Raw genomic sequence first — 26,654 nt, 5'->3', positions numbered from 1 at the left:
AGACCGGAGGATCACGGTTCGTGGACAGCCTCAGCTACTTAGTGAGGCCCTCTGCAACTCAGTGAGACCCGGTTTCAAAATAAAGAATAAAAAAATAGGGCTGAAGGTGTAGATCAGAGGTAGAATGCTCCTGGGTTCATCTCCAGCACCACAAAAAGAAACAAAACAAGTGTGTGCCACCATGCTTGGCTCGTATTCTTATTTTTTTCTCTTTCTTTCTTATTTATTTATTTATTTGTGGTACTGGGAGTGAAACCCAGGGGCTTTCTACCTGCGGGCTATACTCCCAGACCTATTTTTTGTTTGTTTGTTTGTTTGTTTGTTTTTGGTGGTACTGGGGTTCTTGGAAACCCTTCTACCTCTGGGCTACACTCCCAGACCTATTTTTATATTTTTATTTGGAAACAGGGTCTCTTAAGCCAGTGTGGCTGGCTTTGAACCTGTGTGATCCTCCTGTCTCCGCCTCCTAAGCGCAGGGATTACAAGTGTGCACCACCATGCCCGGCTTTATTTTATATTTTTTATTTGGAAACAGGGTCTCACTAAGTTGCTGAGAGCCTCACTAAGTAGCCGAGGCTGGCTTCGAATCCGTGGGATCCTCCTGTCTCAGCCTCCCAAGTGCAGGGATTACAAGCGTGCGCCACCACGCCCGGAGCCTTCTACCTTTGAACTACATCCCCAGCTCTAATTTATTTTCTTGACATACTAAGCATTGGACCCAGGGACATTCTACCTCTGAGCTACACCCTCACCCCTATTTTTTAATTCTTTATTTGGAAACAGGGTCTCACTTAATTGCAGAGGGCCTAAGTAGCTGAGGCTGGCCATGAACCTGCAATTCTCCTGTCTCAGCCTCCTAAACACTGGTATTATAAGCATGTGCCACTATGCCGGGCTTTTAGTCTTTATTATGAAATAAGGTCTCACCAGGTTGAGTAAGGCCTCACTAAGTAGCCGAGGCTGGCTGCCAACCTGCAATCAGTCCTCCGTCTCAGCCTCCCAAGTACTGGGATTGCAAGCATGCGCCACCATGCCCAATTTATTTTATAATTTTCTAAAAGGTATTAAATCTCCCCCTTCCCCTAATGAACCCCTCTTTCCTGTGGAATACTCTCGCCCTAAACTTCCCTTCCCACTGTACCCAAACTCTGGCCCTAGGTCCCTGGGAGTTCTGACAGCCGCAGAGTGGAGGCTGGAACCGTTCCCTCGCAGGGCCCCATTTTCCCTCTCTGTACAGTGAGAGGTTTAGTCTTTGGGCTTTCCTATCCAAAACTGAGGATCCTGGTGGAATTTTAGGGCCCCACGTGCAAGCTTCGGCAGGGTTCTACCTCCTGAATAAGGCTGGTGGGAGCCCTCTTGAATTCCTCCCTGGGAACCACTACCACCGCCCCGCACCAGCAAGAGCCCCCCACAGGCCTCCCGTCTGCAGGGAACCGCTGGGTCGGCTCGGGCTCCCCACTACAGGGGCAGAGGGAAGGGAAGGGAGAGAGAAGAAGCAGTCACACGCGGCACACTGGAGATTACTGACCTCGGCTGTGACAGCGAAGAGGGTGGGGCCGCAGGACGCGAGGCCCCGCCCCGTGACGTCAATCCAGGGCGGGGCCTCCCTCCCTGCCCCGCGGCCGGTCCCCCGGCGCGCTGCGCTCCACCCGTGGGAACTGCTGTCTCGGCAGCCGGCGCCGCCGCGGATGCCAGGAATGGGGCTGGGCGGGAGGGCGGGCCGGCCGGGGCTGCCCCTCGCTTGGGCTTCCGAGGGGGCGGCCCTGGGCGGAGGGCACCGCCAGAACCGGCCGCCTCCGCAGCCGGGTCCTCGGGAGAAGGGAGGAAGGCAGGGTCCTGGCTCCCTCCTTAGACTTGCGGCTCCGAGTCTGTTATTTATTTTCTGGTGGTGATGGTACTGGGGATTAAACTCGGGGCATTCTACCCACAGCCCTTGGGGGTTTTTTTTGTTGTTGTTGTTGTTATTTGTTTTTTTGACACGGAGTCTCGCTAGGTCGCTGAGACTCTTGCTAAATTGCTGAGGCTGGTTTCAGACCTGCGATGCTCCTTTCTCAGCCTCCCATGTACTGGGATCACAGGCAGACGCCACCGTCCCCGGCATGATGTGTATTTTAACGAGATCCCCAGGTGAGTCCGGGGCAGGAATCTGACCGGCACTGTTCTACCAAAGTCTACCGGAGTACTTTTACAAGAGTGACACTGTAGATTATTTTCCTTTTTTTTTTTTTTTTTTTTGGTGGTACAAACCCCCAGTACGACCAAAAACAAAACAAAACAAAACAACAACAACAAAAAAAACCAGAGGCTTTCTACCTCCGGGATATACTCCCAGACCTTTTTTATATTTTATTTGGAAACAGGGTCTAAGTTGCTGAGAGCCTCACTAAGTAGCCGAGGCTGGCTTCGAACCCGTGAGATCCTCCTGTTTCAGCCTCCCAAGCGCGGGGATTACAAGCGTGCGCCACCACGCCCGGCTCCTTTTTTAAATATTTATTTTTGGTATTGGGGGTTGAACAAAGGGGTGTTGTACCTCCGAGCTACACCCTGGCCTTATTTTATTTTGAAACAGTCTTGCTAAGTAGCCACTGTAGCCATGGATATCACTAAGTAGTGAGGTCACCCATGAACCTGCGATTCTTCTGTCTCAGCCTCCCAAGTCCTGGGATTCCAGGTGTGTGCCCTCGCCTGACTTTATTTCTTTACATTTCATTTAGAAGCTGGGCATGGTGGCAGACGTGTGTAATCCCAGCATTTGGAAGGCTGAGACCAGAGGATTGCGGTAAGCGGGCAGCCTCAGCTACTTAGTGAGGCCCTCCACAACTTAGTGAGACCCTGTTTCAAAATAAGGAATAAAAAATAGGGCTGAGGGTGTAGCTCAGCGGTAGAATGCCCCTAGGTACCATTCCCAGGGCTGGGGACCCACACGGGGGCACCCACTCCTGTGTAGGCACCAAGGAGGCAAAAATGAGAGATAGCCTTTGAACTTGGGGAGAAGCTTCCACTCTAGCAGGGAAGAAACCGACCTAAATCACACCTTCTTGAGCCCAGTTTTCACACCCATGGAATGGGCTTACCTGTCCTCTCCACCTGCCTCCCACTGGGTTGTGTGGGCTGAACAGAGACCATGGAGGGGAGGGGTTTCAGAACTGGCTGCACTGAGGAGGGAGGTCAGACTCCCGCCAGCTCACTCCCCTCTGGGCATCTCTGTCTTCTGGGGTCTGTCCCCTTCCTTCAGAGCACTGTCAGCCCTCTGCCATTCTTCGTGGCCTTGTCTCCCTCTCTGATCTCCATCTCTCTTACCCCTTCCTTCCCTACTTCCTCCCACAACCAAAGCAAAAAAGCAAAAAATAAAAAGCCACGCCTGTCTGCAACTTGCTCTAAATCAGCACTGTTTCTGGAAAGGACAGGTGTACCTTGGTGCTGGCTGCACACCACACACGGCTCACACCTGGGTTTCAGGCCAGCCCTGGAGCAGGTGAGCATGCGGAGCTCAGCTCAGGGAGGAATCCACAGCAGGCAGCCCAGCCCTGGGAGGCCAAGGTGGGGCAAGAAACGAGCCCTGGTTTCCCACAAGATACCAGGCTTCCTTGGCTGGGAAAATAGACCCAACTTTCAGTGCCCTTGGGGAGGGCTTAGGTCAAAGTCCCAACCCCGCGCTGGGGTGTAGCTCAGAAGTAGAGTGTCCCCAGCCAGACAAGGTGGCGAACACTTGTAATCTCCGCACTTGGGAGGCTGAGACAGGAGGATCGCGCAGGTTCAAAGCCAGCCTCAGCTACTTAGTGAGGCTCTCAGCAACTTAGTGAGACCCTGTTTCCAAATAAAGTATAAAATAGGTCTGGAAATATAGCCCGGAGGTAGAAAAGCCCTTGGGTTCCATCCCCAGTACCCCCCCCCCCACACAAAGTAGATTGTCCCTGAGTTCAATGCACAGACACACACAGACACAAACACACACACACACACACACACACACACACACACACACACACACACACAATAGCTTCAGGTTTTCAGCCCCAAAACTAGAAGCTATCACTTACTTGTTAGAGGTGGAGCAGTTTGGTTCAAGAGTTTGGCTTTGAAAGCATACAGTTTGGCCAGACATGGTGGTGCACACTGGTCATGCCATTTCTTGGGAGGCTGAAACAGGAGGATCGCAGGTTCAAGCCAGCCTCGGCAAGTAGTGAGAACCCTCCACAACTTAGTGAGACCCTGTTTCAAAACAAAAATAAAAAGGCCGGGCAAGGTGGCTGGCGGACGCTTGTAATCTCAGTACTTGGGAGGCTGAGACAGGAGGATCACAGTTTCCGGGGGGCCAGTCTCAGCTACTTAGTGAGGCAACTTAGACCCTGTTTCAAAATAAAAGAATACAATAGGGATGGTGTGAAGCTTGGAGGTAGAATCTCCCTGGGTTCAATCCCCAGTACAAAAAAATAAAAACCAGATAAATGAGCCTGGATTCCAGGAGAAAGCTCTGGATTAGAATATGTAAATGCAGGACCAGCTGGCACACAGGTGGTATTTAGAGCTCCAGACTGGGCGAGCTGGCCCAGGGAGTGTACAGAGGCCAACCAGGGAAGAGAGCCAGGGAGTGAGTCCTACGGCTTTTCACTGCTGGCAGGGTGCACAGATAAGAAACCACAGTGACCAAGGAGGAAGCCAGCACGTGAGGTGTCTTGGGAACTAAAGGAAGAAAGTCTTTTGAGAGGGGAGGATCTGGTCCTGTCCCAGACAGGTTAGAGGTTGAGTAATGGGCCAGGTGTGTGCAGCCCAGTGGGAGAGCCTCTGCCTAGCATGCATGCAGGCCGGGGGTTCGACCCCAGCCCTAGGAATAAAACCAAATAAAAACCTGGTGATTAGATACATTCGGCAAGGAGTTAGTATCCAGAACATATAAGGAATTCAAACAACTCAACGCCAATAAAGCAGCCAGAGGTGCACTGGGTGGTGAGCCACTGCTCAGCTACGAAACCTCATCTCTTAAAAAATAAAGCCAGGTGTGGTGGTGAACACTAGTAATCCAATACTTGGGAGACAGGAGGCTGTCTCCCAAGGTCAAAGCCAGCTGCAGTAACTTAGTAAAACCTGGTTCCAAATAAAAAATAAGATGGGTCTGGGGTTATAGCCCAGAGATAGAAGGTCCCTGGGTTCAATTCCCAGTGTCCCACCAAAAAAAAAAAAAAAAAGAGAGAGAAAAGAAAAAGATCAGTCTAGGTCACTCTAGGGGTATAGTTCAGAGGTAGAAAGCCTCTGGGTTCGATTCCCAGTATAAATTAATAAATAGCAAAAGACCACGATTCATATATCTTTTGTGTGTGTATGTATGTGTTTGTGGTACTGAGGGTGAAACCCAGGGGCTTTTCTACCTGAGGGCTACACTCCCAGACCTTTTTTATACTTTATTTGGAAACAGGGTCTCACTAAGTTGCTGAGAGCCTCACTAAGTAGCTGAGGGTGGCTTCGAACCTGTGCGATCCTCTGGTCTCAGCCTCCCAAGGACTGTAACTACATGCGCCACCAGGCCTGGCTTGACAGGTATATATATATATCGTGTGTGTGGTATTGGAGATTGAGCTCAGAGGGATTCTACCTTTGAACCACATCCCATTCCCAGCTGGCAGGTTTTTTTTTTTTTTAATGCTCAACATCAGTCACCATCAGGGAAATGCAAATCAAAACCCCACTGAGAAGACTTTGCGTGGTGGCGCACGACTGTAATCCCAGCATTTGGGAGGCTGAGACCGGAGGATCGCGGTTCGCAGCCAGCCTCAGCTACTTAGTGAGGCCCTCTGCAACTCAGTGAGACCTTGTTTCAAAATAAAGAATAAAAAATAGGGCTAGAGGTGTAGTTCAGAGGTAGAATGCCCCAGGGTTCCATCCCCAGTACTGCAAAAACAAAAACAAACAAACAAACAAAATAACAAAAAAAAAAAAAAAACAGAGAAGTAGGCATGGTGGCACATGCTTATAATCCCAGTACTTGGGAAGCTGAGACAGGAGGATTGCAGGTCAAAGACAGCCTTGGCAATTTAGCAAGGCCAACCTAGTGAGACCTTGTTTCCAAATAAGAAGTAAAATCCTGCTAGAAGTGTGGGCTGGAGGTAAAAAGCCTCTGGGTTCAATTCCCAGTACCAAAAAAGAAAAAAAAGGAAAAAAAGACAAAAGATAGCTGTGGTGACACACACCTGTAATGTCAGTATTTAGGAGGCTGAGACAAGAAGATCACAGGTTGAAGGCCAGCCTCAGCAACTTAGTGAGCCCCTGTTTCTGAATAAAAAGTGAAATATGGCTGAGGTAGGATGTCCCTGAGTTCATTCCCAGTATGAGGGGGGTGACAGGAGGACAAGTGTAGATATTTTATACAATGAAATGGGGTTGATTTCATTGTGTTTTGAGATGCAATAAATTATATATTTTTGTTTTGTTTTGTTTTGCGGTACTGAAGGTTGAACCCAGGGGCATTCTACCTCCAAGCTACACCCCCAGCCCTATTTTTTATTCTTTATTTTGAAACAAGGTCTCACTGAGTTGCAAAGGGCCTCAATAAGTAGTAGCTGAGGCTGTCTGGGAACTGCGATCCTCCTGTCTCAGCCTCCCATATGCTGGGATTACAAGCGTACGCCGCCACGCCCAGCTTAATATATTTTAATACAGATTGGAATGATCCAGAAGTCAGGGAGCAGGTGAGGATACATCTGGGGGGGCTCAGAGAGGAGCAAGCAGGCTCACACCCCACACCCCAGTAGCAGGAGGGGTCTGAGCAGGAGGTGGAGCCCCGAGGATGGCCGGAGGAGGTGCTTAGGAGCGCTTGGGTGAAGTGGGAGGCCAGGCACCATCAGCTCCGAGCTGGGCAGAGCTGCTTTCCCGGACTGAGGAGACTGGCGAGGGCGTGACCCTGTCCTCCAGGAGCGTGGGAAAGTGGAAAGACCGGGTCATCTGATAGTCCCGCAGACAGCGCCAGGGGCCCCCAAGAGTGGGGGGCGCGGAATTAGAGGGCGCTCAGTCGCGGGCGGGGCTGAGTCCTTCTCTGGCTTCAGTCAGCTGCGTGGGATCAGCCGGGGCGCGGTCTTGCCAGGTGGATGCAGGTTAATGAGAGCGAGCAGGGGGGTTGAGGGCGGAAGCTGGGAAGTAATGACAGCAGTGGTCGGTGGACTCTGAGCTGGTTAAGGAGGAAACTCAGGATGCGAGCGAGGGGAGGGATCGTGACCAAAAAGTGGGAGAATCAGTGGACTGAAAGTCCTGGTGGGCCAGCTGGGAACTTGGCTTTTAGGAGAAGTGAGCAGAAAAGACAGAAGGTGACGTTGGTAATGAAATGATCAGGGCTGGGAGGACAATTATCTGTAATGACAGGGCCGGGAGGAGCGAGGTAGGGTGGATGACAAGATCCTGAGAGGGTAGGCGGTCCTCGCCAGGGAGGGCCATCTGTATGTAACTGAGCTCCTGGCCGTCCACATAAGCAAGGTCCTGCAGAGGGCAAGGTCCTGCAATTCAGCCATCCTGGGCATGAAGCCTCTTTCCAACTGCAGGGCCCTGTACAAATTAGTTTATCCAAGCCTCAGTTTCCTCTCCTGCAAAAAGAAAGATTGTTCCTGTATTACTGTATTCTGAAGAAAAAAAAAAATTTTTTTTTTTCTTACTGGGGATGATGATAATGGTGGTGATTTTGCGGTACTGGGGATGGAACCCAGGGGCATTCTCCAGCCCTATTTTTTATTCTTTATTTGGAAACAGGGTCTCACTGAATTGCAAAGGGCCTCACTAAGTAGCTGAGGCTGTCCACGAACCTGGATCTTCCAGCCTCAGCCTCCCAAATGCTGGGATTACAAGCGTGTGCCACCAGGCCCGGCTGCTTACTGGGGATTAAACACAGGGCTCTCTCTACCACTGACCTACAACCCTGGATCTTGCTAAGTTGCCCAAGTTGGCCTTGAACTTGTGATCCTCCTGCCTCAGCCTCCTGAGTTGCTGGGATTGCAGGTGGGCACCTTCCTACTTGGCATATGTTCTGAAAATAGAATAAGACCGTGGTGCTCCAGGCACCATGCCAGGCACAGAGCATGCCTGGTGATGCGGGCTGACTGCGTAGCTGCACATCAATTCCCAGAATGCTCTTGCCTGGGGTCCCAAAGCCCAGGAGAAAGCTAGGCCTGGTGGCACACACCTGTGATCCCAGTACTTGCAAGGCTGAGATAGAAAGATTGCACGTTCCAGTACAGCTTCAGCAAGTAGCAAGACTCTTAGCAACCTAGCAAGACCGTGTTTCAAAAAAATAGCCAGGCGTGGTGGCACACGCTTGTAATTTCAGCATTTGGAAGGCTAAGACCGGAGGATCGCAGTTTGCGAACAGCCTCGACTACTTAGTGAGGTCCTCTGCAACTCAGTGAGACCCTGTTTAAAAATAAAGGCTAAAGTCAGGCGTGGTGGCGCACGCTTGTAATCCCCCACGCTTGGGAGGCTGAGACAGAATAGCACGGGTTCGAAGCCAGCCTCAGCTACTTAGTGAGGCTCTCAGCAACTTAGTGAGACCCCGTTTCCAAATAAAATATAAAAAAAAAGGTCTGGGAGTATAGCCCGGAGGTAGAAAGCCTCTGGGTTCCACCCCTGGTACCACCATAAATAAATAAGTAAATAAATAAAATTTAAAAAATAAAAATAAATAAAAATAAAGACTAAAAAATAGGAGCTGGCTAGCCGGGCGTGGTGGCGCACGCTTGTAATCCCCGTGCTTGGGAGGCAGAGACAGGAGGATCGCGCAGGCTCGAAGCCAGGCGCGTGTGCTGGCTTAAGAGACCCTGTTTCCCAATAAAAATACAAAATAGGTGTCTGGGAGTGGAGCCCGGAGGTAGAAGGGCTTCCAGGAACCCCAGTACAAAAAAAGAAAAAAATAGGAGCTGGGCATGGTGGAGCTTGTAATCCCAGCATTCAGGAGGCTGAGACAGGAGGAACACGGTTCACGGACAACCTCAGCTACTTAGTGAGGCCCTTTGCAACTCAGTGAAACCCTGTTTCCAAAGAATAAAAAATTGGTCTGGGGGTATAGCTCAGAGGTAGAATGCCCCTGGATTCAATCCCCAACACCACACACACACACACAAACACACTCACACAAAATAGGGCTGGGGTTGTAGCTTGGAGGTAGAATGCCCCTGGGTACTATCCTCAGTACCACAAAATAAAATAAAATTGGGCTAGGGGTATAGCTGAGAGGTAGAATTCCCCTCATTTCAACCCCCAGTACCACACACACAGTCAGGGAGGACCCAATGTAAAGGTCAAAAACTCCCAGGAGCTGGGCATGGTGGCACAGGCTTGTAATTCCAGTACTTGGGAGACTGAGACAGGAGGATCATGTAGGTTCAAAGTCAAACTCAGCTACTTAGCCTGGAGGTAGAAAGCCCCTGGGTTCCATCCCTAGTACCACCAAAAAACAAAACCTCCCAGGACCCCTTCTCCCTTCCCACCACCTTGAATCATAAAAGGCATGACTATTTTCCTCCCATTTTACAGAATAGAAAACTGAGAAAAATAACTTACATATATATATATATTTATTTATTTATTTATTTATTTTTGTTTTGTTTTGTTTTTTTGGTGGTACAGGGGTGGAACCCAGGTGGTACAGAGGTGGAACCAGGGGCTTTTCTATCTCCGGGCTATGCTCCCAGACCTATTTTTTTTTTTTTTTTTTTTTTTTTTGGTGGTATGGGGTTCCTGGAAGCCCTTCTACCTCCGGGCTACACTCCCAGACCCATTCTTACATTTTTTTTTTTTATTTGGAAACAGGGTCTCCTAAGCCAGCGCGCGCGATTGGCTTCGAACCTGCGCGATCCTCCTGTCTCTGCCTCCCAAGCGCGGGGATTACAAGCGTGCGCCACCACGCCCGGCCATCCCAGACCTATTTTATATTTTATTTGGAAACAGGGTCTCACAAGTGGCCGAGAACCTCACTAAGTAGCTAAGGCTGGCTTCGAACCTGTGCGATCCTCCTGTGTCAGCCTCCCAAGCGCTGAGATTACAAGTGTGCACCACCACACACGGCTACATATATATTCGTGTGTGTGCGTGTGTGTGGTACTGGGGATGAAAACCAGGGGCATTCTACCTCCGATCTATACCCCCAGCCCTATTTTCTTTCTTTTTGTGTGTGTAAGTGTATGGTACTGGGGATGGAACTCAGGGGCCTTCTGCCTCCAGGCTACAGCCCCGACCTATTTTATATTTTTATTTGGAAACAGGGTCTCACTAAGTTGCTGAGAGCTTCACTAAGTAGCTGAGGCTGGCTTCAAACCTGCATGATCCTCCTGTCTCAGCTTCCCAAGCACTGGGATTACAAGTATGCATCACCATGCCCAGTTTTATTCTTTTTTATTTTATTTTATTTTATTTTATGGTACTGGGGGTGAAACCCAGAGGCTTTCTACCTCCGGTCTATACTCCCAGACCTGTTTTATATTTTATTTGGAAACAGGGTCTCACTAAGTTGCTGAGAGCCTCACTAAGTAGTGGAGGCTGGCTTTGAACCTGCGCGATCCTCCTGTATCAGCCTCCCAAGCGTGGGGATTACAAGCTTGTGCCACCATGCCCAGTTTATTTTTATCTTATTTTATTTATTTTTATTTATTTATTTACTTTTTGGTTGTACTGGGGGTGGAACCCAGAGGCTTTCTACCTCCAGGCTATACTCCCAGACCTATTTTTTATATTTTATTTAGAAACAGGGTCTCACTAAGTTGCTGAGAGCCTCACTAAGTAGCTGAGGCTGTCCGCGAACTGCGATCGTCCTGTCTCAGCCTCCCAAGCGTGGGGATTACAAGCGTGCACCACCACGCCCGGCTTATTCTTTATTTTAAAACAGGGTCTCGCCAGGCGTGGTGGCGCATGCTTGCAATCCCCGCACTTGGGAGGTGGAGACAGAAGGATTGCGCAGGTTCAAAGCCAGCCACGCTGGCTTAAGAGACCCTGTTTCCAAATAAAAAAGTATAAAATAGGTCTGGGAGTGTAGCCGGAAGTAGAAGGGCTTCCAGGAACCCCAGTACCACCACCACCACCAAAAAATAAATAAATAAAATCACTGGACAATAAAGAGCATATTATTAAAAAAAAAAAAAACAGGGTCTCACTGAGTTGCACAAAGGGCCTCACTAATTAGTAGCTGAGGCTGTCTGAGAACCCGCAACCTCCTGTCTTAACCTCCCAAATGCTGGGGATACAAGCGTACGCCCGGCCTACTTACCTATATTATTAAGACTCAATTATCAAGAAAGTAAGCTTCCTTTTACTATCCGTTAGAGCCAGTACCTGGGAGGCTGAGACAGGAGGATCGCTCAAGTTCGAAGCCAGCCTCAGCTACTTAGTGAGGCTCTCAGCAACTTTGTGAGACCCTGTTTCCAAATAAAACATAAAAAGTATCTGGGAGTGTAGCCCAGAGGTGGAAGGCCCCTGGGTTCTATTCCCAGTGCCACAAAAAATAAAAAATAAAAATAAATAATATCAGTTGTAGTCATAATTAAGATAGAAAATTTGAGTCAGGCATTGCGGTCCACGCTTGTAATTCTAGTACTTGGGAGGCTGAGACAGGAGGAGCACAGGTTTGCAGCCAGCCTTAGTAAAACTCAGAGGTAGAATGTCCCTGAGTTCAATATCCAGTACCACAAAAAAAATAAATAAATAAAGGGTAACAGAGGAAGATGGGCGTGGTGGTGCATGCGTCTAATATCCCAGCATTTGGGAGCTGAGATAGGAGGATCACGGTTCACGGACAGCCTCAGCTACCTAGCGAGGCCCTTCCCAACTCAGTGAAACCCCCAACTCAGTGAGACCCTGTTTCAAAATAAAGAATAAAAAATAGGGCTGAGGGTATATCTCGGAGGTAGAATGCCCCCTGGGCTCCATCCCCAGTACCACATAAAAGGAGGAGGAGGGGGGGGAGGGGAAGGAGGAGGGAGAGGAGGGGGGAGGAGAAGAGGAAGAAGAGGAGGAGGAGGAGGAAGAGGGGGGAAGGAGGAGGAGGAGAGTAGTAACAGGGCTGTAGGTGTAGCTCAGAGGGTTCAATCCCTAGTACCACCACCACCAAAAAAAAAAAAAAAAAAAAGACTAGTCTCCGGAGATTCTACTGGGAATACCCTGCCCCCTCTCCGCCTCCTACATCCCCAAATCACCGCCAGTCCCACTGGACAAGCATGAAAACAACCAGCTTTGGAAGGGAAGTGTCAACAGGAGGGTGACTCAGAATGCTCATGTTTGCTAATTGTTCTTCCTAGCCCAGATAGAAGGAAAGAGAGAGGAAGAGATCTCAGAATTTCCTCAAAAAAACTAATTTGAGCTGGGTATGGTGGTACATGCCTGCATGCTTGTAATCCAGTACTTGGGAGGCTGAGACAGGAGGATCACAGGTCTGAGGCCAGTCTTAGCAACTTAGTAAGACTCTTGGCACCCTAGTGAGACCCTGTTTGAAAATAAATTGAAAAGGGGGAGGATGAGGGTGTAGCTTGGAGGTGGAGAGCCCTGGGTTCAATTCCCAGTGCCAAAAAAAAACAACCCCAAAACTTGATTCAAATACATAGGGTGAGCACGGCTCCAGGAGGCCCCAGCCCCTGCACGGGCTCCAGCTCACTCCCCTGGGTAAACCCCTCCTGCTGTCTCTCAGTTTCCCCATCTATAAATTAAGAAGAGGGTGAACAAAAAGACTGTGAGGTGGGCATGGTGGTGCACGCTTGTCATCCCAGCCCTTGGGAGGCCGAGACAGGAGGATTGTAGGTTTGCTCCCAGCCTCAGCTACTTAGTGAGGCCCTATTTCAAAACAATGAATGAAAAAAATAGGGCTGGGGGTATAGCTCAGAGGTAGAATGCCCCTGGGTTCCATCCCAGTACTGCTAAATAAATAAATAAAAATAAATAAAAAGAGTGTGAATATTCCTCCTAGCTGGGGCCTCCAGGGTTCTAGAAACAAGTAGCCTCGTACCCTTTCTGCTGCCCTGGCTGTCCAGAGACAAGCGCAGGGAAGAGCCTGGAGTAGATCCAGCTGACCCGGGAAAATGTCAGCTCATCAGGGAGCCCTTCACCCTCACAGCAGCCAATGATGAACAGATACCCTCAGCTTCTCCTCTCTCTCTTACACACCCACACATGTCCTCTCTCCCATTACCCTGTTTTATTTTCTTCTTAGCACTATCAGAAATGTATTTATTTACGTCACCAGTGTCTTTCTACATCAGAAAGTTCTAGAAGGGCCAGGAGTGGTGGCGCACGCTTGGAATCCCAGTACTTGGGACGCTGAGACAGGACGATCATGGGTTCTCAGCCAGCCTTGGGTACTTAGTGAGGCCTTCCGCAACTCAGTGAGACCCTGTTTCAAAATAAAGAATAAAAACTAGGGCTGGGGGTGTAGCTCAGAGGTAGAATGCCCCTGGGTTCCATCCCCAGTACCGCAAAAAAAAAAAAAAAAAAAAAAAAGTAAGTTCTAGAAGGACCAGGACTTTGCCTCTCTTACCTCAGGGCCCAGCTCGGCCTAGCTCAGAACCTGAAACACTAGTAGCTGCCTAGTATATGTACTAGCAGCTACTAGTTATATATATATTGACTAAAGGCATATATGCTACTAGTATAATATATATATGTTGACTAAATGGTGAATGAATGAATGAGTGGTTCTTGTGGGTGTGCCAGGGCTGTGCTGAAGCATAACTCTGATCTGTGCCAACTGTTCAGAGAGAAGCAATTGAAAACAGTCCTCTGGAGTCAGGAGACCTGAATCTGAGTCCCATCCTGCCAATTAGTGGCTGTCTGGCCTTGGGCAAATCACTTGACCGCTCTGAGCATTGGCCTCTTGATCTGTAAATTGAGAACAATGATCCCACAGCCCCAAGTAGTATACACTTAGGAAGAGAGCTGAGTGTGTGAAATTCAGTCGATGTTAGTTTCCTTTTTTTTTTTTGCGGGTCTGGGGATGGAACCCAGGGGCATTCAACCTCCGAGCTATACCCCCTGCCCTATTTTTTCTTCTTTATTTTGAAACAGTCTCACTGAGTTGCAGAGGGCCTCACTAAATAGCTGAGGCTGTCCGCGAACCTTGATCCCCCAGTCTCAGCCTCCCAAATGCTGGGATTACAAGCATGGCCACCACGCCCAGCTTAGTTTCCTTTTTCCCTTCCTCTGTGGCAGCATGGAAGCCGGGGCTGAGGCACTGCTGTGGTTGAAGCTAAAGCCCTTTCATCAGTAGCCTCAGGGAGGTTTTTTTTTTTTTTTTGTATTTTATTTGGAAACAGGGTATCACTAAGTTGCTGAAAGCCTCACTAAGTAGCTGAGATTGGCTTCCAACAATCCTCCTGTCTCAGCCTCCCAAGTGCAGGGATTACAAGCGTGCGCCACCACGCCCAGCTATAATATATATATACACACACATAGTGTGTGTGTGTGTGTGTGTGTGTGTGTGTGTGTGTGTGTGTGTGTGTATAAACAGGATCTCTTAAGCCAGTGAGGCTGGCTTCGAACCTACACGATCCTCCTGTCTCTGCCTCCCAAGCGTGGGGATTACAAGCGTGGGCTACCACGCCCGGCCAATTTTTATTTCTTATTTGGAAACAGGGTCTCACTTGGTTGAGGACTCTCACTATTTGCTGAGCCTGTCCTTGAACCTTCTATCCTCCTGTCTCAGCTTCCTAAATACTGGGACTGTAGGCTCCTGCCACCACACCCAGTTTAAGGAGATTCCCTATCTGTTGTTTACCTTTCAAAAGTAGGTAAAACAAGCCAGGAATGGTGGTCTAAAACTGTAATCCCAGCTACTCAGGAATCTGAAATAATAGGATCACAAGTTCAAGCCCAGCCTGGGCAATTTAGGGAGACCCAATCTCAAAATAAAAAAAGAGCCAGGGGTGGCACACTTGTAATCACAGCATTTGGGAGGCTGAGATAGGAGGATCATGGTTCAAGGACAGCCTCAGCTACTTACTGAGGCCCTTTGAAACTCAGTGAGACCCTGTTTCAAAATAAAGAATAAAAAATAGGGCTGGGGGTGCAGCTCGGAGGTAGAATGCCCCTGGGTTCCACCTCTAGTACCGCAAAATAAATATATAAAAATAATAAACAATAAATAAATAATTTTTAAAAGGCTGGGGATGTAGCTCAGTGGTGGAGCGCTTCCCTGGCAATTGGGAGGGCCTAGGTTCAATCACTAGTACTGCCAAGGGGGGGAGGGACGAAATAGCAAGCAAAGGTCCTTGAGAGTGGATGGGACTTACCCAAGGTCACATAGCCAAACAGTGCTACAAGCAGAGGTCCCCCTCTCTGAGGGCTTCCAAGATGGAGGATGGGGGTAGAGGTAGCATCTTGCTTGGGCTGGCCTCCAGAAAGAGGAAAGGGCCACTCTAGCCTGAGGGCCAGGCTCTTGGGTTCTGGCCCCAAATGTGTAGGAGTGAGGCTGGTGACCTTGGATATAGTTTACTGTTTTTAGGTCTTGGTTTCTCTTTCTGTAGAGTGATCATAGAATGTCAGGAAAGTAATATTTAATTTGATGTATTATTAGGAGAATAATATTTAAGAAAAAATGCTGCGGTGATGAATCAGATAGGCTCACTTTCTGATTTTTGCCACAGTACATATATTTGCTTTTTTTTTTTTTTTTTTGGTGGTACTGGGAATGGAACCCAGAGGCCTTCTACCTCCAGGCTACACTCCCAGACCTATTTTATATTTTATTTGGAAACAGGGTCTCCCTGAGTTGCTGAGAGCCTCACTAAGTAGCTGAGGCTGGCTTTGAACCTCCTCCTGTCTCAGCCTCCCAAGCGCAGGGATTATAAATGTGCGCCACCACGCCCGGCCTATAGTACATATATTTGAAATCTGGGGAAAACATGAACATGAATTCAAAAGTAACTATAATAATAAGTCTCAGCCTCCAGGCTCTGTAAAGTGAGAGAGAAAAAACACATAAACATATCCATCTTTCAGCCCCAGAAAGATCCAGGGTCCGCCCGTGTGCGGTGGGAAGAGGCTGGGCTACTGATTCTTTAACTGGAGCTCAGGACCCCGGCCCGCAGCACTCACTTGTCCGGAGACGTTAGGAAATCACTCCTCACCCCTAGCAGATTTTAGCTTACCTAAACGATAGGAGAACGCCGGCCAAGCTGTGGTTGGCAAGAACCAATCAAGAGAGCGAGTTAAAAAGCGGCTACCTCGTTACCTTTCCTTGACTCTGGAAAGCTGCTGGCGAGCAGGAGGGGCGCCACGTGGAACTGAGCAAGTGGCGCAGGGTCTTTTAGGCTTCTGAAAATAGCGGATGACCAGGAGCAGACCAAGTGATTTCTCAATTTCTACCAACGTAGGGGGAGAAAAAAATACAGATTTCTCAGCGGTCTGACTGCTACCAACTCTACAGACCTCTTCCCTCCGGCCTGCCCTTGGAGGCCGTTTCTTTAAGTCCAGGCCCGCCAGGGCCAATCACAGTTAACAGAAGCTCTTTAAAGACCAAAGGAGGGAATTCAGCTTCGGAAGGGGGCGGGGCAGGGGCGTGTCTTCCAGCCAATCGGCATCTGCCTGAGGAAGAGGGACTCACGTGCAAAACTCTGTTGACCAATGGCAGGACTATTGAGAGGCGGGGCGGTTCCCGTTGCATGACTGCTGCGGGGGCCAATAGGCACGTCGCCCGCGGCCTATAAGAGCCGGCTGAGCCCGGGACTGCAGGCTCCAGGGTCGGTGAGTCGTCGCCGTCGGCGGAGCGCCCCGCGTTCCCTCGCTGCCGCCCGGTCCCGCCCCCCGCCCCCCGCCTCGGCCCCGGCCCAGCGCTCTCCCTGCCCTCCTCCCCTTAGCCACCCCCGGTTTCTGCCGTCGGGGCCCGGGGCTGGGCGAATGATGCCGTCCGAGAGCGGAGCCGAGCGCCCGGATCGGGCGGCCGCGCAGGTGGGGACGGCTGCGGGCCCGGCTGTGGCTGCGGCGGCCCCGGCAGGCGGCGGCCCCGACCCCGACCCCGAGGCTCCATCGGCCTTCCCAGGACGGCACCTGAGCAGGCTGAGCTGGCCACAGGTGAAGCGGCTGGACGCGCTCCTGAGCGAGCCCATTCCCATTCACGGGCGCGGCAACTTCCCCACGCTGAGCGTGCAGCCCCGGCAGATCGTGCAGGTGAGAGGGCTCTAGGCGGGGGTGGGGTGGGGGTGGGTCTCTCCCGAGGCTCACCAGCACCTGAAGTTTGTTCGATTTGCCGGACAGAGGAACGGGAACGGGGGCTGGAGCAATTGCGCAGCGCATTAATGCTAAGCCAGACCTCTTCCCCCCTGCACCTAATAAACCTTCCTCGCTTGCCTTTCCCGTCTCCCGCCCCTGGGAGCCCTGATTCTCCACCACCACCAATACTCATTCAAGCCTAGGCTGGGAGGGGGGAGGGACAAGGGGAGGGACTCCAACCGGCCAGGACAGAGGAGGGCAGGCAGTCCCCTTTGGGGAGAGTGCGTGCTTAGGTCCAAAATAGCTTCTCCTCCACCCAGCATCCCTGGGCTGCCTACCCCTGCCCACTCTGTGTTTTGGGGGCACTCTGTCCTTATGCTTTCACACCCCTTAACTCAAGAACCTGTGGCTAGATGGAGAAACCCAGAAATTCCACTGCCTCGCCCTCACCAGAGTTGTGGCCAGAGGAAATTAATTAAGCACCAGGTCAGGCCTAAGACCCCACCCCTGAGGGCAACGAGAAGTGTCCTAAGCTTAGGTGCTGTCCTCTTCCTCCCCAAGACTGGAAATTAAGGCAGGCCCAGGCCTCAGACCCCGAGCCCATCCCTCCCCTGAGGAATAGGAGAGCATTCTGGCCACCACTTCCTCCTTCGACTCCAGCTCTTCCCTTTACCTGACCCTCCATGACCCAAAACTGCTCTTTCATCTGGGTAGCCAGGCCCGGCCATGCTCTGCATACCGCAGATAATTATTGTGCCCATGCTGTACTGAGGAAGCAGAGGCCTCGAGGGGTGGGAGTTATCCAAGATCACCTCAGGAGGTAAAAAATCAAACCCAAGAAATCTTGGGCCTACCTGGCAGCAGGTTGCTGCAGGTTCACGGTTTTCCTACTCCTTCTCTGGCTCCCAAGCTCAACATGTAGGTCTTTGGGGAGTCCTCTGAAAAAACGAACAAACAAAATCTATGAAGGATGCCTGTAGGCCGAAAGACTTTCATACAGGCTAGGTGAAGCAGGCCATCCCCCTGCCGCCTGCCCCTTAGCCTGCAGCCTGGGAAGTGGGGGTCCAGCTGGAGGGTTACTTCACCCTCACTCCCAAGGAACCAGGAATGGGGACCAGGAGGGGGCTGGGCAGATTCTCCCAGGCTGACTCACTGGCAGCCCCAGTGGGGCTCCAGGAGACATTCCTCCCTGCTTGCTGTCATCTGGGTGATTGGGAAACCAGCCAAGTATCTTGTCTCCCCAGGACATAGGGTCAACCTTGGGGCCCCTGGGCGTGGGGGGAGGAGAAGGCAGCACCCAGTATGACCACTCCCCTCTGCAGGGAAAAGTATGGTCCAAACTCAATATCTGCTTCATGCTAAGCCCTGTGTAGGACACTAGGGGCACAGATGTGACTAGGACCTACCGGGCCTCTGTCTTCACATGCTTGCAGCCAAGTGGGGAGCTGGCTTCACCACACAGTAATGGTGGTCTAGTGTCCCCCAGATTAGGTTCAGAGGTATCACAACAGGAAACTCTTGGCTGGAGGTGGGAGTACGGAGACTTCAAAGCTCGACCTAGAGATTGGACATCAGCTCAGCCCATTGTCAGTTCCTTTGCTGGGCTCAGTGCCCCCATCTACCTAATGGGGATGGATCAGACTGCTTGTCAACACCCCTTCTGGGTTCAGAACCCCAGGGGCACAGGTGCCTGTACCCAGCCGGTATGGCCACTTCCACAGGGAAGGAAGTCTTTCCTGACCAGAATCAGCAGCCGGCAGCATCCAGATCTGTTGGGGTATGAGCAGGGGTGGGAGGGACGGTGCTGGTTCAGGTTTCTTACCAGTGCTGAGTTGTCCCATGGCTCAAGAATCCAAACTTCTCCCTGTGCACCTCACAGGCTTTGCCTGTGCAGCAATCTGAGCAGCCAGAGACACCATACATGCTTGTACCTGGGCAGAAGGGACCCACCCCGATCCCCCCACCAAGCTCAGGGAGACCTGGTTCTAGTTCAACTCAACTGCTTATTGGCTGTGTGACCTTGAACAAATCTTTTGCCTAGGATCCCTCCAGCTGCAGCCAGAGGGCCCCTTAGATGGGGCTGCCTGCCTGCTGTTGTGAGCCTGCTGGCTGACACCTGTCAGTCTTCTGCAGGTCTCTGCAGCAGGCCAGGGGAGAGCGGTTCTGGTGAGGGCCTTGGCATAGGAGAAAGGAGGGTGCATTCACTGCCCCCTCCATGGCTGGAAAGTCTGATTCAGGAGTCTCCTTGGGTGTGGCGGTATCTGGGGACCGCCTGCCAAACTGGCTGTAGTCACACCTGGGAAACAGACAACAGCCGCTGGCTGGCTGACACAGCTGGCCCCATGGCCCTGACGCAGGGGATTTAATGAGGGAACTGCTACCTACTCACCAGGCCAGATGCCATGCCCTAGGGTGGGCACCAGCCCAGGAGCAGGAGCTGGCACCTAGGAAAGCCCAGTCAGCTCTCATAGGACTCAGGGAGAGGGCTGGTCTGCCCTCCAGGTCCAGCAGGGTCCTTGGACCAAGGTCTTTATCCCACTTCGTTGGCCTACCAAGGCATAGGTGTCAGAAATCCCACAGGCCGGCCTCAAGGACTGGCCTTGCCTGGCCGAGGACCCCCCACCCCCACCTTCCTGCTCCCCAACTACGCTGACTCTTGGCTTCAGTGACTTGAGGGCTGCCCTCATTTTGGAAATGTTAAAGGGAAGGAGACTTAGAACACTAGTTTCTAGCCTCTGTTCCTTCTGAACCCTGTGTAGAAAGAGGATAGTCTGGGCTGGGGATTGGCTCCGGGGCAGAGCAAGCATTTAGCATGCACAAGGCCCTGAGTTTGATCCTTGGCACCAAAATTAAAAAAAAAAAAAAGACAACAGGCTAGCCAGGCGTGGTGGCATACTCTTGTAATCCCAGCATTTGGGAGGCCGAGACCAGAGGATCGCGGTTCGCGGCCAGCCTCAGCTACTTACTGAGGCCCTCTGCAACTCAGTAAGACCCTGTTTCAAAACAAAAAATAAAAAGTAGGGCTGGTGGTGTAGCTTGGTTGTCGAATGCTCCTGGATTCCATCCCCAGACCTGCACACACACACAAAAAAGACAACAGACTTTGGGGTATTCTCCCCCAGAGTTACACTCCCAGCCTGATTTTATTTTATTTTTTTTAAATTTTGAAGCAAGGTCTAAGTTGCTGAGGCTCGTCTTGAACCTGCGATCCTCCTGTCTTAGCCTCCCAAGCACTAGGATTTACAGGCATGCGCCACCATGCCTGGTTCCCTTAGTTTTTTTGTTTTTGGGTGTTTTTTTTTTTTTTTTTTTTTTTTTTTTTTTTTTTTTTTTTCTGTGTGTATGCTGAGGTTGAACCCAGGGTCTTGCACATGCTAAGGGTACACAGTACCCCGGACATTGCATCCCCAGCCCAAGCCTGCCGAAGATTCTGATGGGGTCTAGAGGCTGGCCTCAACTCTCTGGGCTCATCCACCTCAGCCCTTGCACATTGCTAATGGCCAGTTGCTTACTCCCAACCCCATTGCCATGACAACTCCTCCCGGAAGCCTTCCTGGAGGGAGCCACCCACCTGATTGCCCCACTGCGGCAGCTTGCCTCCTCAGCACTTAGTACATTCTTTGCAGTAATTCCCTGGGAGGCAGAACAACCGCCCCAAGCTGGCGCTGACTTGGCAGAGGCGGGGCTGCACAGTCACTCTGCACAGGAATGCGGCCTGGTCGCTTTCAAGACAGTGTGTGAGGTACTGAAAACGCCGGCCCCCAGCTTCACTCTTTTCCCCACCCGCTGTCTTGAACCAGGGCACGCCTGCAGCTACAGGACCAGGTTCACGAAGACTTACGGTCTTACCCACCCTGTTCCTGTGCCCCAGGGGCTGTCATACAGGGCCCTCCATCTCTCCCCACTTTGCTCGGGAGGCTTCCTTAGGTCCGAACCTCTCTCCCACCAGGGGGAAGGGTCAGGCTTTTAATTTTCAGCCCTGATATTTCTGAATAGCTTCCCTTGGAGTTCAGTTTCTTTGTCTGCAAAATGAGTATAGTATTGACTCACTGGGTCCTTGAAAGGATGGAATAGATTGTCTGCCATCATTAAAGGAATATGCATAGATTTAGCAATTCCACCAGTCTGGGTTCTTAGTCTTAGCCTGGTGACTCTGACTTTGGACATCTTTCTTTCCCTTTTTTTTTCTTGTGGTACTGGGATTAAACTCAGGGGCATTCTATCTCTAAGCTATACCCTCAGTCCTATTTTATTTTTTGTTTGGAAACAGTATCTCACTAAATTGCTGAGGCTGGGCTTAAACCTAGCTTTTTATTTTATTTTTAATTTTTTGTGGTACTGGGGACTAAGCCCAGGGACATTCTACCTCCAAGCTAAACCCCCGGCCCTACTTTTATATTTGTTTTCAGAACAAGGTCTCAAGCCAGGTATGGTGGCACATATTTACAATCCCAGTACTTGGGAGGCTGAGACAGAAGGATCACAGGTTTGCAGCCAGCCTCAGCTACTTAGTGAGGCCCTCTGCAATTTAGTGAGACTCTATTTCAAAGTAAAGAATAACAAATAGGCCTGGGGTGTAGCTCAGAGGTAGAATGCCCCCAGGTTCAATCCCCAGTTCCAGGGAACAAAAGAGAGTCTCACTCGGTTGACAGAAGTCTCACTACTTGCTGAAGGTGTCCTCAAACCTGCAATACTCCTTTTTCAGCCTTTCAAGTACCAGGATTATCAGCGTGTACCACTAGGCCCAGCTTTTATGATGTATTTACTTTTTGTGGTAACATAGGTTGAACCCAGGGGCATTCTACTTGCAAGCTATACATCCCCCAGACCTATTTGCCCTACTTTATTTTTTTTTAATTTTTTATTTTTTTTAATTTTTTTGTGGTACTGGGGGTGGAACCCAGGGGCTTTTCTACCTCCAGGATATACTCCCAGACTTATACTTTATTTGGAAACAGTATCTCACTAAGTTGCTGAGAGCCTCACTCAGTAGCTGAGGCTGGCTTCAAACCTGTGTGATCCTCCTGTCTCAGCCTCCCAAACTCTGGGATTACAAGCGTGCGCCACCACGCCCGGCTCTTATTTCTATGTTGAAACAGGATCTCACTAGCTTGCTGAGAGTCTACTTGGCTGAGGCTGTCCTCAAACCTGTGATCATCCTGTCTCAACATCTCAAGTACTAGGATTACAGACATGTGTCACTATGCCCAGGCATTTTATTTTTTATTTAGAAACAGTTTCACTGCTGGGCGTGGTGGCGCATGCTTGTAATCCCTGCACTTGGGAGGCGGAGACAGGAGGATCGCATAGGTTTGAAGCCAGCCGCGCTGGCTTAAGAGACCCCGTTTCCGAATAAAAAAAAGCATAAAAATATGTCTGGGAGTGTAGCCAGAGGTAGAAGAGTTTCCAGGAACCCCAGTACCACCAAAAAAAAAAAGTTTCACTAAGTAGCAAAGGACCTTGCTAAATTGATGAGGCTGGCCTCAAACCTATGACCCTCCTGTCTCAGCTTCCCAAGTACTAGGAGTACAGGTATGTGCCACCATGCCTGGCTTGGGCATCTATCTATCTTCTTTCTTTCTCTTTTTCTTTTTTTGCAGTACTAAGAATGGAACCCAGGGGCATTCAACCTCCGAGCTACACCCCAGCCCTAATTTTTATTCTTTATTTTGAAACAAGGTCTCACTGAGTTGTAGAGGGGCTCACTAAGTAGCTGAGCCTGTCTGCGAACCACGATCCTCCTGCCTCAACCTCCCGAATGCTGGGATTACAAGTGTACACCACCACGCCCAGCTCCCAACCCTATTTTTTATTCTTGATTTTGAAATAAGGTCTCACTAAGTTGCAAAGGTCCTCACTAAATAGCTAAGGCTGGCCTCGAACTTGCAATTCTCTAGCCTCCCAAGTACTAAGATTACTAGTATACAGTCACCACGCCCAGCTCTGAACTTTTTTTTTGGTGGAGCCAGCTTCTCTACCTCAGGGCTATACTCCCAGACCGATTTTGATACTTTATTTGAAAACAGGGTCTCACTAAGTTGCTGAGTGCCTCACCAAGTAGCTGAGGTTGGCTTCGAACCTGTGCGATCCTCCTGTCTGAGCCTTCCGAGCGCTGAGATTACAAGCGTGCGCCACCGCACCCCGCTTGGACACGTTTCTTAACCTCAGGTCCCCATCTGTCAACTGGGACAGTAATAGTCACCATAGGATTGTCGTAAAGCCTAAAGTGGTGATGCATGGGAACCACTGTCTACACTCCCAGCACATTTGAGCAGTTAGTGCAGTACCCACAATACTAAGCATTTCACTTGTAGTTTTAGAGAGGTAGAGTGAAGCCAAGTGTGGTGGCTCACATCTGAATCCCAGTACTTAGGAAACTGAGACAGGAGAATCATAGGTTCAAGACCAGCCTCAGCAACTGAGACTCTCAACAAGCTAGTAAAACTCTGTTTCCAAATAAAAAATAAAATAGGCTTATAATACCAATACTTGGGAGGCTGAGACAAGAGGATTGCTTGTTTGAGGTCTGCCTCAGCAACTTAGTGAGGCCCTCTGCAACTTGGACCCTGTTTCAAAATAAAAAATAAAATAGGGCCAGAGTTATAGCTCAGAGGTAGAATGCCAGTGAGTTCAACCCCAGCACCAAAAAATAAAATAGGACTGGGGTATAATTCAGAGGTAGAACACCCCTAAGATTCAATCCCCAGTACCACAAGGGGAAAAAAACAAAACCAAGACCTTCAGCAACTTAGACCTAGATTCAAAATAAAAAAGGCTGGGAAGCCAGGCGTGGTGGCACACGCTTGTAATCCCAGCATTTGGAAGGCTGAGACCAGAGGATTGCGGTTTGTGGACAGCCTCAGCTACTTAGTGAGGCCCTCCGCAACTCTGTGAGACCCTGTTTCCAAAAAAATAAATAAAAAAAAAAAAAAGAATAAAAAAATAGGGCAGGAGATGTAGGTTGGAGGTCAAATGCCCCGGGTTCCATCCCCAGACCCGCAAGTAGAATGTCCATGGGTTCAGATTCTAAGAGCATGCACACTTGCACATGCACAGACATACATGCAGTGGAGAGGTAGAATAAGGAGTTAAGAAATGGACTTTAAGCTGGGCGTGGTGGTGCACGCTTGTAATCCCCACGCTTGGGATGCTGAGACAGGAGGATCGCACGGGTTCGAAGCCAGCCTCAGCTACTTAGTGAGGCTCTCAGCAACTTAGTGAGACCCTGTTTTCAAATAAAGTATAAAAAATAGGTCTGGGAGTGTAGCCCGGAGGTAGAAAGCCCCTCGGTTCCATCCCCTGTACAGCACACACACAAAAAGAAATGGACTCTAAGTTTAATTCCCAGCTTTGTGACTGGGCAACACTAGGCCTCTCTGTGCTTCTATTTTTTCATCTATGAGGCGGGAGTAATGGTTTCTACTCCTCACAGGGCTATTGTGAAGATTAAATTTGTCTTTTTTGTGGGGGGTGTTGAAGATTATTGATGTGTGCCACCATGCCTGGCTTCTTTGTACTGAAGGTTGAATCCAGGGGTTCTCTGCCCCTAAGCTACACCTCCAGCCCTTGTATTGGTGGTGTTTTGGGGGTTTTTTGGTGCTGGATATTGAACCCAGGGGCATTCCACCTACCCCAGCTCTATTTTTTATTATTTTGATATGGTCTCAATAAGTTGCCGAGGGCCTCACTAAGTAGCTGAGGCCAGCCTCAAACCTGTAATCTTCCTATCTCAGTTTCCCAAGTACTGGGATTACAAATGTGCCACCACGCCTGGCCTATTTTATTTTATTTTTTCAGTACTGGGGATGGAACCCACAGGCATTCTACCTCTGAGCTATACCCCTAGCCCTATTTTTTATTCTTTTATTTTGAAACAGGTTCTCACTGAGTTGCAAAGGGCCTCACTAAGTAGTAGCTGAGGCTGTCCGCGAACCCGGTTGCTCCTGTCTCAGCCTCCCAAATGCTGGGATTACGAGCCTGCGCCACCACACCCAACCCGTGTACCGAATTCTAAGTCCAGGCATAATTCTATGCTGTGTTTGCTTTTATTACTGCTGTTTTCACGGGTCAATCTTCAAGTGGGCCATTTTCCAGATTGGCAATCGAGGCCTAGAAAGTTAGATGACTTCGGTCACCAGTAGACATGTCACTGTGGTAACTGCCTACGAGTCCTTCTAGGTGCAGACGGGGAGCCCTGGCTAACTGACACCTCTCTTGCCTCCTCGCAGGTGGTCCGCAGCAGCCTGGAGGAGCGGGGGCTCCGCGTGCACAGTGTGCGGCTGCACGGCTCGGCTGCCAGCCACGTGCTGCACCCGGAGAGTGGCCTGGGCTACAAGGACCTGGACCTCGTGTTCCGGGTAGACCTGCCCAGCGAGACATCCTTCCAGCTCACCAAGGCAGTGGTACTGGCCTGCCTGCTGGACTTCCTGCCGGCCGGTGTGAGCCGGGCCAAGATCACGCCTCTGACGCTCAAAGACGCCTACGTGCAGAAGCTGGTGAAGGTGTGCACGGACACAGACCGCTGGAGCCTCATCTCGCTGTCCAACAAGAGCGGCAAGAACGTGGAGCTCAAGTTCGTGGCCTCCGTGAGGCGCCAGTTCGAGTTCAGCGTGGACTCCTTCCAGATCGTCCTGGACTCGCTCCTGCTCTTCGGCCAGTGCTCGTCCACGCCCATGTCCGAGGCCTTCCACCCCACCGTGACAGGTGAGAGCCTGTACGGGGACTTCGCCGAGGCCCTGGAGCACCTGCGGCACCGGGTCATCGCCACGCGCAGCCCCGAGGAGATCCGCGGCGGTGGCCTCCTCAAGTACTGCCACCTCCTGGTGCGGGGCTTCCGGCCGAGGCCCAGCACCGACGTGCGCGCCCTGCAGCGGTACATGTGCTCCCGCTTCTTCATCGACTTCCCCGACCTGGGGGAGCAGCGGCGCATGCTGGAGCGCTACCTGGAGGCCCACTTCGGCGGGGCGGACGCGGCCCGCAGGTACGCCTGCCTGGTGACGCTGCACCAGGTGGTCAACGAGAGCACCGTGTGCCTCATGAACCATGAGCGCCGCCAGACGCTGGACCTCATCGCCACGCTGGCGCTGCAGGCGCTGGCTGAGCAGGGCCCGGCCGCTGCCGCCGCCCTGGCCTGGTGTCCCCCAGGCCCCGACGGGGTGGTGCCGGCCTCTGTCAACTACTACGTGACCCCCATGCAGCCCCTGCTGGCTCGGGCCCACTCCTATCCCACCTGGCTGCCCTGTAACTGACTCAGACCCTGGCCAGAAAGAACTCGGCCTCCCGGGCTGGGCTGGGGTCACCAGGAACACGCGGACAGTGTGGTCAGAAACGAGCAGCCTGTGCCAGCTTCCCAGCGCTGCTTCAGGCCTGGGCCTTCAATTGAACAGACCAGACTTCCCTGAGCGAGGCCCCTGTGGGCTCGAGGCCAAGCCAGGGTTCTTGGCCGGAAGACTCTTGGTCACCGCACCACACTTCTGGGCCAGCAGGATTGTGGGGTA

The 26,654-nt window shown here is 50.9% G+C and overlaps 1 protein-coding gene across 1 annotated transcript; it reads left to right on the top strand.

The window, feature by feature from the left end:
* Positions 1-16,644: 16,644 nt before the first annotated feature.
* On the top strand, positions 16,645-26,405 carry TENT5B (terminal nucleotidyltransferase 5B; the record flags this gene model as incomplete). The annotated part of the gene is made up of 2 exons (XM_080690953.1): positions 16,645-17,115; positions 25,386-26,405. The coding sequence occupies exons 1-2, from the start codon at positions 16,846-16,848 to the stop codon at positions 26,403-26,405; spliced, it is 1,290 nt and encodes a 429-aa protein (XP_080547079.1). The 5' UTR covers positions 16,645-16,845.
* Positions 26,406-26,654: the final 249 nt, after the last annotated feature.

Source organism: Muscardinus avellanarius (assembly GCF_963383645.1).
Source record: "Muscardinus avellanarius genome assembly, chromosome: 3".
Classification (NCBI taxonomy): Eukaryota; Metazoa; Chordata; class Mammalia; order Rodentia; family Gliridae; genus Muscardinus; species Muscardinus avellanarius.
The sequence above is the reverse complement of the archived record's forward strand: the minus strand, read 5'-3'. Positions and strand labels throughout refer to the sequence as shown.